Raw genomic sequence first — 14,601 nt, 5'->3', positions numbered from 1 at the left:
GTTTTTAGCGTAAGCAGTTTATAAGCGCTGTGATTGGTCGTTGAGTAGCTTGCGACTCTTTACTGGCGCGCAAATACGAGTGTTAAAATAAGTTAAGAAAGTAGAATATTAACTTATTGACGGTTATAGACTTATTTTGATGTTAACGCTTTAGAACTGATCATTTTTATTATTATAAGATATCATACTACATTAAAAAAGTTATAAATTCATATCTGAATTACAATTTTATTCCTTAATATTTAAAAGATTTGCTATATTCCATTGACAAATTTTTCTTTGTTTATTTGGGGGACAGTTAAGGTGACTAGAATTATAAAGTATTTTTGCGTTAAATCAGGGTTCCCATTGAAGGTATTGGTGTTATTCATATTTTCTTCAGTGAATTTTTACTATCTTTTTTGGATAAGATTCCGACTTTTTCTTCTTATAGTAAAATAAATCCAACATACTACAATTTTTACTGATCATAAATTCGAATTGGATATTCTAGCTAATTCTATCTGGTCATATCAGGAGAGATTTGTACTAAGAGTTTTCGATAAGTCTGATAAATCAGACTTTTACTAATGGCCCATCTGGTGTCGGCAGATGAATCTGCCAATCGTTCTTGGGAAAAGTTAATGATCATCGATCTAATCAATAATATTTCTAATCAATAATATTTCTATAACCTGAACAATGGGAGTTAAACTCGGTTTTTAGCTGCATGATCATGTCTGAAAATTGAATATAACTTAAGGATAAAAAATATTATTAAAAATTTGAAAGTATTTACTTACATAAATTGAATTGAAATGTCCCTTATATAAGATAACTCGTCATTGTCAATGTAATCAGATATGGCTTTCAAGTAACATCTTATCTTTTGCAAGAATCCATTTTCTTTTAAAAACATATCACAACGAAAAAAAGAATTAGCTGCTTTAGCTATATCCACTGGTTGTTTCTGATTTACTGGTAAATTACATAGTTTGTTATATTCTTTAATAGCTTTGCCTCTATCACAACGGTATACCATGAGACAGTTTTCGTTATTTTCGTTCCCGTGTAATAATACCTCGACACACACAACCAGCAATACCCCAACATTCATTCGATATAAATGTATTGTCTTTAAATAGTCAGTTGTCAAATCAAGAAGTGTGCGTTTTAATGTGTTGTATTCTATTCGTTTAGGACGGGCCTTCACACATCTTTTCATCCCCTTACAAATGATATCCTTTAAAAGATTTATATCGTCTAAATTTTCATCTTCAATTTCCTCAGAAATTAAATATTCTTGCAAATTAATGATGACCACTGCGCTACATTTAGCATTGAGATATTCTCGAGTTGTAAGAAGTGGCTTTGGTTTTTTTATTATTTTTATAGAGTTAGGTAAAATAGATTTATGTTTTATTGATTTCAATACGTTTAATTCTGGAGTAGACGTGAGTAGACTATCTTTGATAGAATCTGTAAAATGTCCTCGTAGTTGAGAAATGATATTAGCTGCTCTTTCGTTACTGAAAATTATAAATTAATTTTGAGTAAGAAATTATGTGTCACCTTTAAAAAATCTACTCACATTACTTGAATAGATTTTGTTCGTATAAATTGCAGTTCGTTTGAGTCTATCTCAAGTCCTCTCAAGTAATTTCGAATTGTTTTTAAAAATTCACTTTTTCGTACATTTTCGAACATTTTGCATTCAAAAAATGATTTAGCTGCTATAACTATGTCATCGTTTTGTTCTTCCTGTTCGGGAAAACCACACAGTATATTGTATATCTTTTTCGCCTTTGGGTAGCTACAACGATAAATTTTTCTAAGTTCCCCGTATTCTAATTTGGGAAACAAAAGATGTTCGACGCATCCCACGAGCAGTATGCCGTTATTTATGCGATATAAATTTACAGTTTTCAAATAATCGATTTTAAAAGTTATCATCGTACTTTTAAACGCGTCCAAATATATTGACGATATTGGTGCGTTGTTCACATATCTTTTCATACCATCACGTATAATAGTCTTCAAAACTTTTTTATTCTGTAATTGTTCTTCTTCAATTTCGTTATCACTTAAATAATTTACCAGATTAATGAGTACATCAGCATTCGATCTTGCAAGAAAATATTTTCGATCTACTGGACTTGGCGGCATTTTTTTCCGTATGTCGAATGCTCCGACACCGAAGAAATAATATATTCAAAACTATTTGATGTTTGATAAATATTATAAATATTTTATTTAGAATGAATTAATCAATATTCCACAATTTGCTTTGTGAGATTCGAAAGCAATCACATTACTATTAATACTAACAATTATACAAATGTAAAATCAGACTCACGTCAACATCGAGTTTTCGCGCTCTTACACATACGCATATAAACATAACAGTCGAAGTGTACAAATACAGAAACATATTTTCAAAATGTCACATGGTTATTTAACATGTAATTAATAAAATGTTTCAGTTTAGAAAATCGAAACTCTGCCTTATGTCTATCTTTCTTAACAAGTGTTAAGAGTAACGGTTATTTCCCAAACATTGAAAATCCTTGCTCCAGACTTATCACTTCTTAGTGATATAAAAACATGTTTAGTACGGTTTATAACCCATTGGCACAGGTTTGAACCGTGCCTTAGAATTAAAATCGATATTTACATTTAACAGATTAACTCTCAGAATGTATGCCAAAAAGTTGAGGGATTGTTGAGTGCAGGCATGGTCTTGGTGCGTGTTGGTGAGAGCGAGCAGTTGGTGGCCACGTGCTCGAGCGGGTGTGCTGGCTAGACGTGCGGCGCACCATATCAACATCAACGCGACGTAGTTCGACCTTCCGGCCCGTCCCTGTTCGCGTCTGTGGCCAACAGACGACCACGAGGAAAAACAGCAGCAACTCTTAGGACCCGTGCGGTCGCGAGCCTCGAGAGCGAGGAATACTGTGAGTAGCCATTGGTATTACCGCGCTTCGCATAGACCCTCCGAACGGCAACGCAGCTCGCGTCCGCGACCCGGTGCGAATGAGTGTGAGAACTTCGGCCTGCGTGAATGAGTATTTAGGATATTTCAATAAAATAGAATCTTTGTGTTTATCGAAATTCACTGTTTTATTATTTCAAGACCCGTCGTTTACCTTTCCTCTCTCTCTCGCGAATTTTCTCGTTTACAGGTGTTTTTCTAGGTGCAGTGTTGCAGTTGCAGGAGTCCCCGCTCCATACCTGTCGACGTCCCCTCCAGGAGGAGAGTCGTACCCACGACCTCGAGGTAGTATCTCGCGTTTTTTCCCGTCCCTATAGAGCTAGCCGGACCCTGGCCGACGACGAGCAGTCGCTCGTCTGGCGCGTCGTATTACGACAAAGTCGGCCAGGCACTGAGAACGCCTTGTAGACGGTGGACACGGGGAGTCGACCGTTACAATGTTCATAAAACTACCCGTCCAATCGTTTTGAAATTTTTACCGTACATTCATTATACCACTGGAAAGGTTTCTATGATCTTAGAATACATTTTTCCTTTTTTGCTTTTGATCTATATGGTCAAATCTCAAAATAAAATTCCGTTTCGTTAACAAAAAAAAGCGAAATCTTTTTTGCATGCCCAGCAGCCCGGACCCCCGCAAATTGTTCATAGGACCTCCAGAAGTAAAAAAAAACGTTTGAACATGAAATTTGAAAATAGTTAATTTTTTTAGGGCACTTTTGTGTTTTAAACGCCGAAAAGTCATCTTTTCACGCAAATACGACTAATTACTCGATTTCCAAGTCGTTGAAAAAGTATCAAAACTCATCTGAAAAATTTAACTGACTACTGTATGCGATAGGAAATTTTCTCAGCTTTCTCATGGTGCAGTTAGATTTTCCGAAATATCTAATTTTCACCGCGAAAATCGCCATCATACATCGAGGGCTAAATATGTCGAAAAATTCAGTACGGAAAAAGTGAAATTTTTGTATAATGTTGACTTTTCCTTGTAAAAATGAAATTTTTTGGAAAATCTAATTGCACCATGAGAAAGCTGAGAAAATCTCCCATCGACAACTTATCTCTATTTATTTTTTGTTCCAAGTAGCGTTCGACAGTTTTTCAAACGATATTAATAAATAAAAAGTCAACCATATTTTTAATTTATGTATTCTTAATAAGATTTTTTTTCTCTATCCAGCGGTATAAAGTAAAGTAGTGTGCTTTCAATTCCACTGCCAGCTTCACAAAGCTCAAATTCCCTGTCGCCAGTCCGGGCCTGCGCATGTGTGTGTTATGCCTTCTTTGTGTTCGGCTTGCACACACACGCGAGTACACACACACGGAATATATACGTGTGCGGAGCTTGATCTAGTGCGTCGGAAATGTTGGTCGCGCACGTCCGTACGTACATTCAAGCGATAGCTTTCGCCTTGCTAGTTGCTCTATGTTCGGCTTATACACATACGCGCGCGGGATACATATATGTGCAGTGGGCTCGACCTAACGCGCCGGTGTGCGTAGGCCGCTTACACACGTTCATGCGACAGCGCTTGCCTGTCTCTGTGTTCATCTTACACCCATGCCTCTTTACCCGCGGGATCAAGCGTCATACGTGTTAATTTGACGGTCTTATTTTAATTATTATATTTGAATTTTTCTATACTTAACGCTGGGTCATTGGTATATAACACTGCCTATCTTAAAATTCACGGCAATTTAATGAAATTTACAGATCCTTTGAAAGAATTCGATGAATATTTTTAATGTTTAGTTGCTCAAAACAATTGTGTCCAGACAATATTTTAGAAATTTCCCTATTTGTTTGAATAAATTGATTTAACCCTTTAACGCCTAAAATGACTATTTTTGGCATCATATATAGCGATGAATTACAAAAAGCAGGCATGTTTTTTGATCAATTCTAAACCCTTTTTATTCTACAACTTTTTCGCGTAAAGTTGATGGTTATCGAGTTAAAAATTGTCGAAAACATTTCATGACATACATGTCTTCGGGAGTCATATCTATGATCGCCATATTGAATTTCATAATTATAACTATTTTACAATGAAGTATACATGCTATTGACCAAATCTATACGCGTGAGACGCACGAGCAAACCTTTTTTCCGTGATGAAATTTGAGTTAAACGAAATTTTTTTTCTCGAAATTTCATGTTTTTTTTACGAAATTTTTTATAACTTTTAATTAAATAAATTTTTGAAAATTCAATTCATTTTGAAAGTACATTCAATTTTACGTAAGAAATTATTTCTGAAAGGTTTTTTAAACAATTTTTAGTTGGTGTAATTCATCGCTATAAATGTTGTCCAAAAATGGTCATTCCACACGTTAAAGGGGTAAAAAATTACTTTTACAACTAATAAGATACATTTCCATTATCAGTAGCACTATGTCATGAGAATCCTACAAAAAATTCTGTTATTTATTCTTCTCGTACGATTTTGTTAATTGACCGCTCGCCTTTTATACACAAAATCTCGCCGAATGCACCTCATAACGCAGCTATGATTTTTCACGGATATACTCCGTAAGTCACTCACGGAGCTGTTCCTACGCGATTCCCGTAGCCAATACGTGAAAGTGAGGGGGATCGCTCGTGAATGTGTGTGGTATCCGCGCCGTGTCGTTTCACGGAGCTGGGGCTAGAAAAGTCTGTCAGTGTGTATGTGTGTCTACGTGTGTGCACAGTATAAGCTACCCGCACGCGATCCCCTCTGACACTCGCATTTCTATATAGCTATTCTATTCTATATATTTCTATACTCTTAAAATTCCAAAATTCTGAGTTGGCTTGATTTATGAAAAACCAGCAGTATTAAAAAATTTTCTAGATTTTTTCTGTTTATTCAACTAGTCCTCGAATATGAACTTAGTCAAATTTATGAAAAAAAATATTCTGCCGGTGCTCCCAAAATTAAAAAAAAAATTTCCAAAACGAACCGGTCTAATATACACTAGTTGATCCTCCTGTGTGTGTGTGTGTGCTAATATACAACGAGTAAACGTGATCGCGCTTAAACTGTAATACATAATGCTGCTTATTATAATGTCGGTAATCCGCACTCGATTGCGCGGTTGCACACAATTATGTATGTACGCTATTTACTCGATCGTATTGTGAATATAAGCCGATACACAAAGCTCTGTGTACACACATTGCACGGATTCTTTCTAACTTTTGTGGTGCATGGAGCCCATGTCACTTTAGTCCAGTGCACTTAGATGAAAAAAAGCCGATTTGGACAAAAAATAATAGTAGCAAGCGACCTATACCATGTTGTAGGGGGAGTCTCAGGGAGTATGTAGACAAAATCTGTCTCCATATGGAGGTGAACTTTTTTAGTTATAAACTAAAAACCGAGAAAAATTTGCCCTGTTTTTGGTTTTTTCAAAATAACTCGAAAAGCAAGAAAGCCACAGTATTGGCCCCGTGAGAAAAAATGCAGAGAATTTAATTTTCTGACAAATTGATTTTCTGACATTAATTATGCAAAAGTATTAATGGAAAAACTGAAATATACGTTTTATCAGAAAATTATTCTAGTTTCCGAATCTGGTCTTAAAAGTTCGAAAAGTTTATTTTTACAACTTTGATCGAGCCGAGCTTTTTCGATAAAGTTTTAAAATCTTTTGTAAATTTATCAAATCTGCTACATTATTATAAATAATTTAGTATTTCATACAAACAATATTTTTCTTAAATTCTTTATACAGCACTTTGGGAACGTACTCAAAAAGCGTTATGAACAATACTATCTTAAAGCATTGTCCTATGCAACACATTAAAAGGAGGCTCTACACACAATACAAAAGATCATCCAACAAAACAAAACTTATATCAATCGATTCGTTAGATCTTCAAAATGCGATTCCAAACAAACAACATGTGTAAGTAGGAACCACTGCATTCGTACCTCATGTACTTTGGACTTTGGCGCACTCTCAGAAACACTAATTTTACGGCGAATGCAGTTTCTGCCATTACATCGCGCGAAGCATGCCCATGACATACGCTAGATCGTGTGCGCAAAATTCCGGTAATGAATTGTGGACAAGTGTTTTATTTCACATTTTTTCTCAAAGATCGATCCAAACTCAGCTTCGAATTAGTTTTCAATATAATACATCAACGGCGCTTGCAATGACTAAAATCGTTTCGAAGCATGATGTGGCGTATTCCACTTGAATAGTTTCGTAGCCAGCCGCAGCCGAGCGGCAACGCTACTGTCTGGCCGCATGAGACCAGAGAGTCGCTCCGTACGTAAACAGATTCAGTCTTGGCCCAGCCTCGCGGCAAAAACAACCAGTCCGACCTTCGAGTCGACGCACAAGAATAAAATTGCTCCAACGTACTTTCTATCTCACTCTCTTTCTCTCCCATGCAACCGATTCCTTCTGCGATAATCAAGTACAATAGTAAAGGGTGACTTCGCTACCTTGCTAAGCATATATGACGTATTCCACGCTCGAACAGACAGTGTGCTCGCTCAGGACATTTTTTAATGTATCGCAACTTTTCTAACTCGCCGTGGTCAGCGCAATTTAGTCTGAAAAAATATTGCGCACGTGTATTCCAATAGATTATTGTCTGTTCTTTCCAATGGTGGTATCAGTTTTCCGAAAAAAGTTAATTTTCATGGAGAAATTTGACTTCAAAGTTAACTCAATTTTTCGACAAGTATGCCCCCTTCGATTTTATTCGTAGATATCTCAATCTATAGGTAATGTAATAACGAAAGTCTGTGAAAAATTTCAAGTTGGATACTCAAACGATTCAAAAATTATGAACAATTAAGTAGCAAAAAACGTGATTTTACGACCGCGCGCGTCTATTCTCGTTGTCTCCTATTATTATACCCCCTCTTTTACCGGCTGACCGCTGCTACTTAATTGTTCATAACTTTTGAAACGTTTGAGTCTCCAACTTGAAATTTTATAAAGACCTTTTTTATTAGATTACCTTTCGATTGAGGTATCTTCGAACAAAATCCTCTCTCTCTCTCTCTCTCTCTCTCTCTCTCTCTCTCTCTCTCTCTCTCTCTCTCTCTCTCTCTCTCTCTCTCTCTCTCTCTCTCTCTCTCTCTCTCTCTCTCTCTCTCTCTCTCTCTCTCTCTCTCTCTCTCTCTCTCTCTCTCTCTCTCTCTCTCTCTCTCTCTCTCTCTCTCTCTCTCTCTCTCTCTCTCTCTCTCTCTCTCTCTCTCTCTCTCTCTCTCTCTCTCTCTCTCTCTCTCTCTCTCTCTCTCTCTCTCTCTCTCTCTCTCTCTCTCTCTCTCTCTCTCTCTCTCTCTCTCTCTCTCTCTCTCTCTCTCTCTCTCTCTCTCTCTCTCTCTCTCTCTCTCTCTCTCTCTCTCTCTCTCTCTCTCTCTCTCTCTCTCTCTCTCTCTCTCTCTCTCTCTCTCTCTCTCTCTCTCTCTCTCTCTCTCTCTCTCTCTCTCTCTCTCTCTCTCTCTCTCTCTCTCTCTCTCTCTCTCTCTCTCTCTCTCTCTCTCTCTCTCTCTCTCTCTCTCTCTCTCTCTCTCTCTCTCTCTCTCTCTCTCTCTCTCTCTCTCTCTCTCTCTCTCTCTCTCTCTCTCTCTCTCTCTCTCTCTCTCTCTCTCTCTCTCTCTCTCTCTCTCTCTCTCTCTCTCTCTCTCTCTCTCTCTCTCTCTCTCTCTCTCTCTCTCTCTCTCTCTCTCTCTCTCTCTCTCTCTCTCTCTCTCTCTCTCTCTCTCTCTCTCTCTCTCTCTCTCTCTCTCTCTCTCTCTCTCTCTCTCTCTCTCTCTCTCTCTCTCTCTCTCTCTCTCTCTCTCTCTCTCTCTCTCTCTCTCTCTCTCTCTCTCTCTCTCTCTCTCTCTCTCTCTCTCTCTCTCTCTCTCTCTCTCTCTCTCTCTCTCTCTCTCTCTCTCTCTCTCTCTCTCTCTCTCTCTCTCTCTCTCTCTCTCTCTCTCTCTCTCTCTCTCTCTCTCTCTCTCTCTCTCTCTCTCTCTCTCTCTCTCTCTCTCTCTCTCTCTCTCTCTCTCTCTCTCTCTCTCTCTCTCTCTCTCTCTCTCTCTCTCTCTCTCTCTCTCTCTCTCTCTCTCTCTCTCTCTCTCTCTCTCTCTCTCTCTCTCTCTCTCTCTCTCTCTCTCTCTCTCTCTCTCTCTCTCTCTCTCTCNCGGTACGAGTCGATCCGAGTGCGCGAGAGAGAACCAGCGGATCCAACGGCCGAGCAGACCACAAGGACAACCAAGGGTGGATCTGGACCAGGAGAAGATCTCGACATAGTGTGGTGAGTCGGGCGGCCCAGTTCTTAGTCGTTGTATTTGTGAGTCGTACGCGCCGACGCGCCCACCAGGGCTATGATCGTCGCGTCTGCCGTCGACCGGGTATTCGGGTACTCTCTGAGGCCGTGTATATTGTTTGTTTTATACGAATAAACCTGGTAGTTGTTATTGTTATATGGAGTGTTTGATTCTTGATGGATGTGTGAGTGTACAGAGCTTTCCTTTCCCGTATTGCATGAGTTTTACAGGTAGACCCCGGACGTGCAGAACGGATCCACAGAGCCAAGGGACACACGTAACCGACGAGGTACGTCGGGGTGAGATACGAGGTTGCAAATGGCATCGCCTTGTGGGGAACTCAGAGTAAAATGAGTTCACAATTGGTTTTTTTTAGCAACTACCAGAAGACGACCCGAGAACCCCTATTTAGCCCGTGTAAATGTGTGAATGAATGACGTGTGATATTTAGGCTCGGTCGTGAAGTAGTCGTGGAACTCGACCTGGTCGAGCATGGTGATAGAGGCTGTAAGCGGTGACAGGAACAGCTTAGCAGCGCGGGCGCAAAGCTCGCTGGCATCCCGAGAAGAAACGGTGGTTTCGGAGACGAGCGACATAGGCTCGACCGGAAGAAGAAAAAGCCGTTAAGATTTGAGTTTTATTTTTGTAGAGAAACAGAGAGACTCGATACCCGTACTTGTGTTTGTAAATATTTTGGTGATGGTAGTTGTATGATTGGTGTATGAGATTTGTTTAAAATAATTTGGGAAAAATTATTTAGGATTTAAGTAGTTATAATTTTGGTTTTTTTTGTTTTGTCATCTCTGGGGAGATTCATAAATTCGTTACCCGCTCGTCAGAGTTAAGCAAGGGGTAGCGAATTTTTCATTTGCATTTCGTCTCATCTACGTTATGTGTATTAGGCAAGTATAGCTTGTGAGTAGGTCACGAAATGTAGATACGCGAAGTGTACGTTGATGAGGCACGCTCCTTCGCGAGGTGAGATGGTCCGAACGCTAATCGGATTGCAGGATTAGGCGGATACTTATCATGTGCGAACTGTAGATAGCACCCGCGAGATATTTCCGATTGTGTTATGTGATTCTAATAATTGATTGAGAGATAAGGCAGGTTAGTGCGTGTATGTTGGTCGCGTATTTTTGTATAGAATAGTTTAAAAGATAGAATGCGAGGCCTGCATCGATCACTTCTCGATTTTGTGTTTTTTTTAGAGCGAGCTACGCGAACTTCGGACGGATCGCGCGCGCTGGTTTACGTAGAGTAAGATTTTGATTTTGTCTCGTTCCGGTCGTGTGAGCGCGTTCGCGAATTTCGTTAGTATACGTGGACCTGAAGGAGAAAACGTGTGCGTGTCGAGGAGCGCCGAGCCGGGAAATTTTATAGGATGTGAGGAAATAGGCTTCCGATACATAGGTATATGAGCGCGTGTGTATAAGTTGTCAGTGTAGCGTAAACGTAAACATTCGGCTATCTACGCGAGAAAATGAAAACAAGGATCTGTTGCGTAGATGTAGCGTAGATGACAGTGAGTTTCGTATACCTTTCGAAGAATTATTGTGCCCGGATCGATCGTCCGATTAGTAAGCCGAATAAGAGTAGGTTTTTTTTTATTGATAAAAAAAAAACGATTCGTGTTTAGCTAGTGGTAGGAGCGTTGTGAACAACTGATGTGCACGATATGTGCATGGCATCTGAAGGTTGTTAGATTTTCGCTGCTGCGGGGTGCATTTGATCGTACAAGTGCGTTCTCGCATAAGTACTAAGCCTTTGAGGGGGATCGGATGTGCCGCGTGAGTAGACGCTAAGCGTGGCAGCGTATTTTACACTGGACCTGCAGATGTTTTTCATGTTTGTTTTGTCGAGGCGACTGCAGGGGTTGTACTGACCGCTCGGGTGCATCGGTGTGCCCGTGCAAAGTCTAGGAGATTGGACAACCCGCGCGCGGAGGCGCTAAGTGCAGCGTCGAGGCGTAGAAAGCAGCGTTCCTGGTCGTTGAAGGTCTTGTGAGGACTAACGAACGCCACAATGAGCAAGAGAACCTCGAATAGAGATAGTGCGTCCGACGTGCAAGTGCAGAACGTAGTGCCCGACGACGAGTTTATATTGCAGTTGGTGAAGTCGTGCACCGACATCATCAGGAGGGAAGTCGACTATGCGCTCGCCCATGAAATGGCTAAGTGGTCGCTAGAATCAGCGGTGGGTGGCGAGTACGAAGCTACGGAAAACCAAGAGCGAACAAATCCGCTGACTCTAGACCAGGACCAGTGTGAGACTTCAGTCGAAGTCATACCACCGAAAAGGTTGTGCGAAAAGCGAACGCACAAACAAAAATCGCGATGACGCGAGTAAACTGCGATGTCCGAGATGACGGGAAAACTAGGAGGTCCGCGATGACGTTGGTAAACTACGATGTCCGAGACGACGGGAAAACTATGGTGTTGTCCGCGATGACGCGAGTAAACTACGATGTCCGAGACGACGGGAAAACTATGGTGTTGTCCGCGATGACGCGAGTAAACTACGATGTCCGAGATGACGGGAAAACTATAGAGAGGTCCGCGATGACGTTGGTAAACTATGATGTCCGAGATGACGGGAAAACTATAGAGAGGTCCGCGATGACGTTGGTAAACTATGATGTCCGAGATGACGGGAAAACTACAGAGAGGTCCGAAATGACAGATAAACTAGAGGAAAAAATTGGCGGTAGTAGAAGAAACTTTGGAGGGAGGAAGGTGAATAGAGAAGCCGAAGGATTTCGACGTATCGTACGACAAAGGTGATAGATCGTTACAGATGTTTGTCGAGAGCGGAAGATTTTATTTTTTGCTTTTTGGTTGTAGATATTCATTAAATTTCATCTCATCGAAATTATTTTACTTGGTGTAGCATAGTGTGTAAGAGTGTATGATAAGTTGAATGTTGTTTGGTGTTGGGTAGCTTATAGTGGACGGCTGACTCGACGATGGTGCGTCGGGGCGGTGATTTGGTAAACTTATTCGTACAGGTACGAATAGTTTAGGGGAGGGCTTTGTAATGCCGGACCTGGCATTATCTGTTGGGCCGCCCTGACGAACCATCGTCGATTTACCGAGTGTATAGTTAGTTATAAGAATCGTTATTAATTAATTGTATTTTGAATATGATTTCATGTGAGCGCCAAGTGTGAAATAATAGAACGTAAACATGCGTATACGTTGAGATACTAGAGCGTACATATGAACGGAGAAGAGAGTCGAAGATTTGCCTTGAGAGCGAACGGAGCTCGAGTGTGAGAGTTGAGCGCGACATCCTGGGGGATGTCTAGGTCGGATTGACGAGTACCGCGCGGCTAGTAAGATCCTACGTCGCCCGAGTGAAGAGTGCGAGTGTCGGTACGAGTCGATCCGAGTGCGCGAGAGAGAACCAGCGGATCCAACGGCCGAGCAGACCACAAGGACAACCAAGGGTGGATCTGGACCAGGAGAAGATCTCGACATAGTGTGGTGAGTCGGGCGGCCCAGTTCTTAGTCGTTGTATTTGTGAGTCGTACGCGCCGACGCGCCCACCAGGGCTATGATCGTCGCGTCTGCCGTCGACCGGGTATTCGGGTACTCTCTGAGGCCGTGTATATTGTTTGTTTTATACGAATAAACCTGGTAGTTGTTATTGTTATATGGAGTGTTTGATTCTTGATGGATGTGTGAGTGTACAGAGCTTTCCTTTCCCGTATTGCATGAGTTTTACAGGTAGACCCCGGACGTGCAGAACGGATCCACAGAGCCAAGGGACACACGTAACCGACGAGGTACGTCGGGGTGAGATACGAGGTTGCAAGTGATTTTTAAATTTTATTTGTCTCTGAATTTTCATTCCTTTAATTAATAGATGAAGATGTTTCACATCTTGCAGCTGTTCTTAAACAGCTGATTTTTTTATAATTTTTTCAATTTTTAATTTGTCGTTAATTTATTTTTTTTTACTTTTCTATATTATTGGAAATCACATTTTCACAAAAAAAATGACTCGTACTTTAGTTATTTTCTTTAACTTTCAATTGTAGCTTCGAAAGTACATTTTTATTAATTAAATTAGTGCATTGAACGGTTATCGTTCGTTGTATGTTAATATAACATGATAAAAATGTCGACTTCCCTTAAGAAGACACACACTCATAGACACGTATACATGAATGCATTGTTAAACATCAGATTTGAAAACATGCATGATAGTGCGTAGAATCTTGCGACGTATACGCATATACGTATTCTATGTATTATCGTACACATAAGCAAGAGAGAGAAAGATATCTCAACGCAGTCAATGCCGTGAGCTAAGCTGCTTATGCTGTTACATTGCCTCGTGCGTATACGTCGTAAACACAGTCATACGCGCGTCGAGTTTCGGCAGCGGGCAGCAGCAGAAAGCAGTTCTGTAGCTGGCGCGGCAGCCAATCACAGCGCGTAGTGCAAACCGACGCTATATAGGCAGTTCTACTACCAAAGTTGCGCTCGCTCGGACGGACGGACGGACGGACGGACGCTCGGTTTTTACGGGTTTACCCCTGATGCCAAACGCGAATATAGATGTTTCACATTAAAAACCGAAAGCTGGACACAAATTTTGCGGTATTTTGTAAAAAAAACATTTATTGTCCAAATCGCGGCCGACTCACCGACATCTTCCCACGGACACCTTCCACAAGGTGGTGTAGGCCGCTTGCTGCTAAAAATTTTTAAGACCAGATCCTCGGCATGGACGCGAGCGACATGGACGTCAGCGAGGTCTGCAACACACCCGAGCTCAGCATGAAGCAGCTGTTGGTGGGCGGCAGCTTCGCCAGCGCCTCGACCTTCCGCTCGTTCCTCGGGCGCCATCGTTTCGAGCCGCTGCTCGAGGAGGAGGACTCGCTCTCGGTGTCCAGTGCCGGTCGACGTCGACTAACAATAACAACAAGAGACTACTGGACGATGTCGGCAGTGGCGGCAGCAGCGAGTTTCGTCGAAAGATCCTCGATCTGCACAGAAAACTGTCGCAGGACAGTTGCTTTTTGCTTCTGTCAAGAAGAATTCCTAGTATACAGGATCGTCGCCGTCGCGTAATTTGCAGCTTCGACACGGACTTTCAATCGTCACAATTATTATGCGCTGTATGAAGAAGCATAGCTGCGCATCTCGAGATTTCTTCCTCGCGTGGAAGGACGATCGATATATACATTAAAAAATATACACATGTTATGTCGCTGCACAATCGTCGATCATTCTACATTAGAGTGTTTGAATCTTTGAAGTAATTACCCCAGCGGAAATTTTTTTTTAAATAAAGTGCATAATAATGCACTTTAGTTTGCATAATAATGCAAACTTTTACTTTTCCCTGAAT

At 40.9% G+C, this 14,601-nt stretch overlaps 1 protein-coding gene across 1 annotated transcript; it reads right to left on the bottom strand.

The window, feature by feature from the left end:
• Positions 1–229: 229 nt before the first annotated feature.
• On the bottom strand, positions 230–2,323 carry LOC106652718. The gene is made up of 3 exons (XM_014371826.2): positions 1,571–2,323; positions 783–1,508; positions 230–719 (listed from the first exon to the last, which is right to left on the bottom strand). The coding sequence occupies exons 1-3, from the start codon at positions 2,143–2,145 to the stop codon at positions 689–691; spliced, it is 1,332 nt and encodes a 443-aa protein (XP_014227312.1). The 5' UTR covers positions 2,146–2,323; the 3' UTR covers positions 230–688.
• Between the last annotated feature and the right edge of the window lie 12,278 nt (positions 2,324–14,601).

This window comes from Trichogramma pretiosum, unplaced genomic scaffold, assembly GCF_000599845.2.
Source record: "Trichogramma pretiosum strain Unisexual culture from Peru unplaced genomic scaffold, Tpre_2.0 scaffold112, whole genome shotgun sequence".
Lineage (NCBI taxonomy): Eukaryota > Metazoa > Arthropoda > Insecta > Hymenoptera > Trichogrammatidae > Trichogramma > Trichogramma pretiosum.
Note: the sequence above shows the minus strand (reverse complement) of the source record. Positions and strands in the feature narration are given on the sequence as shown.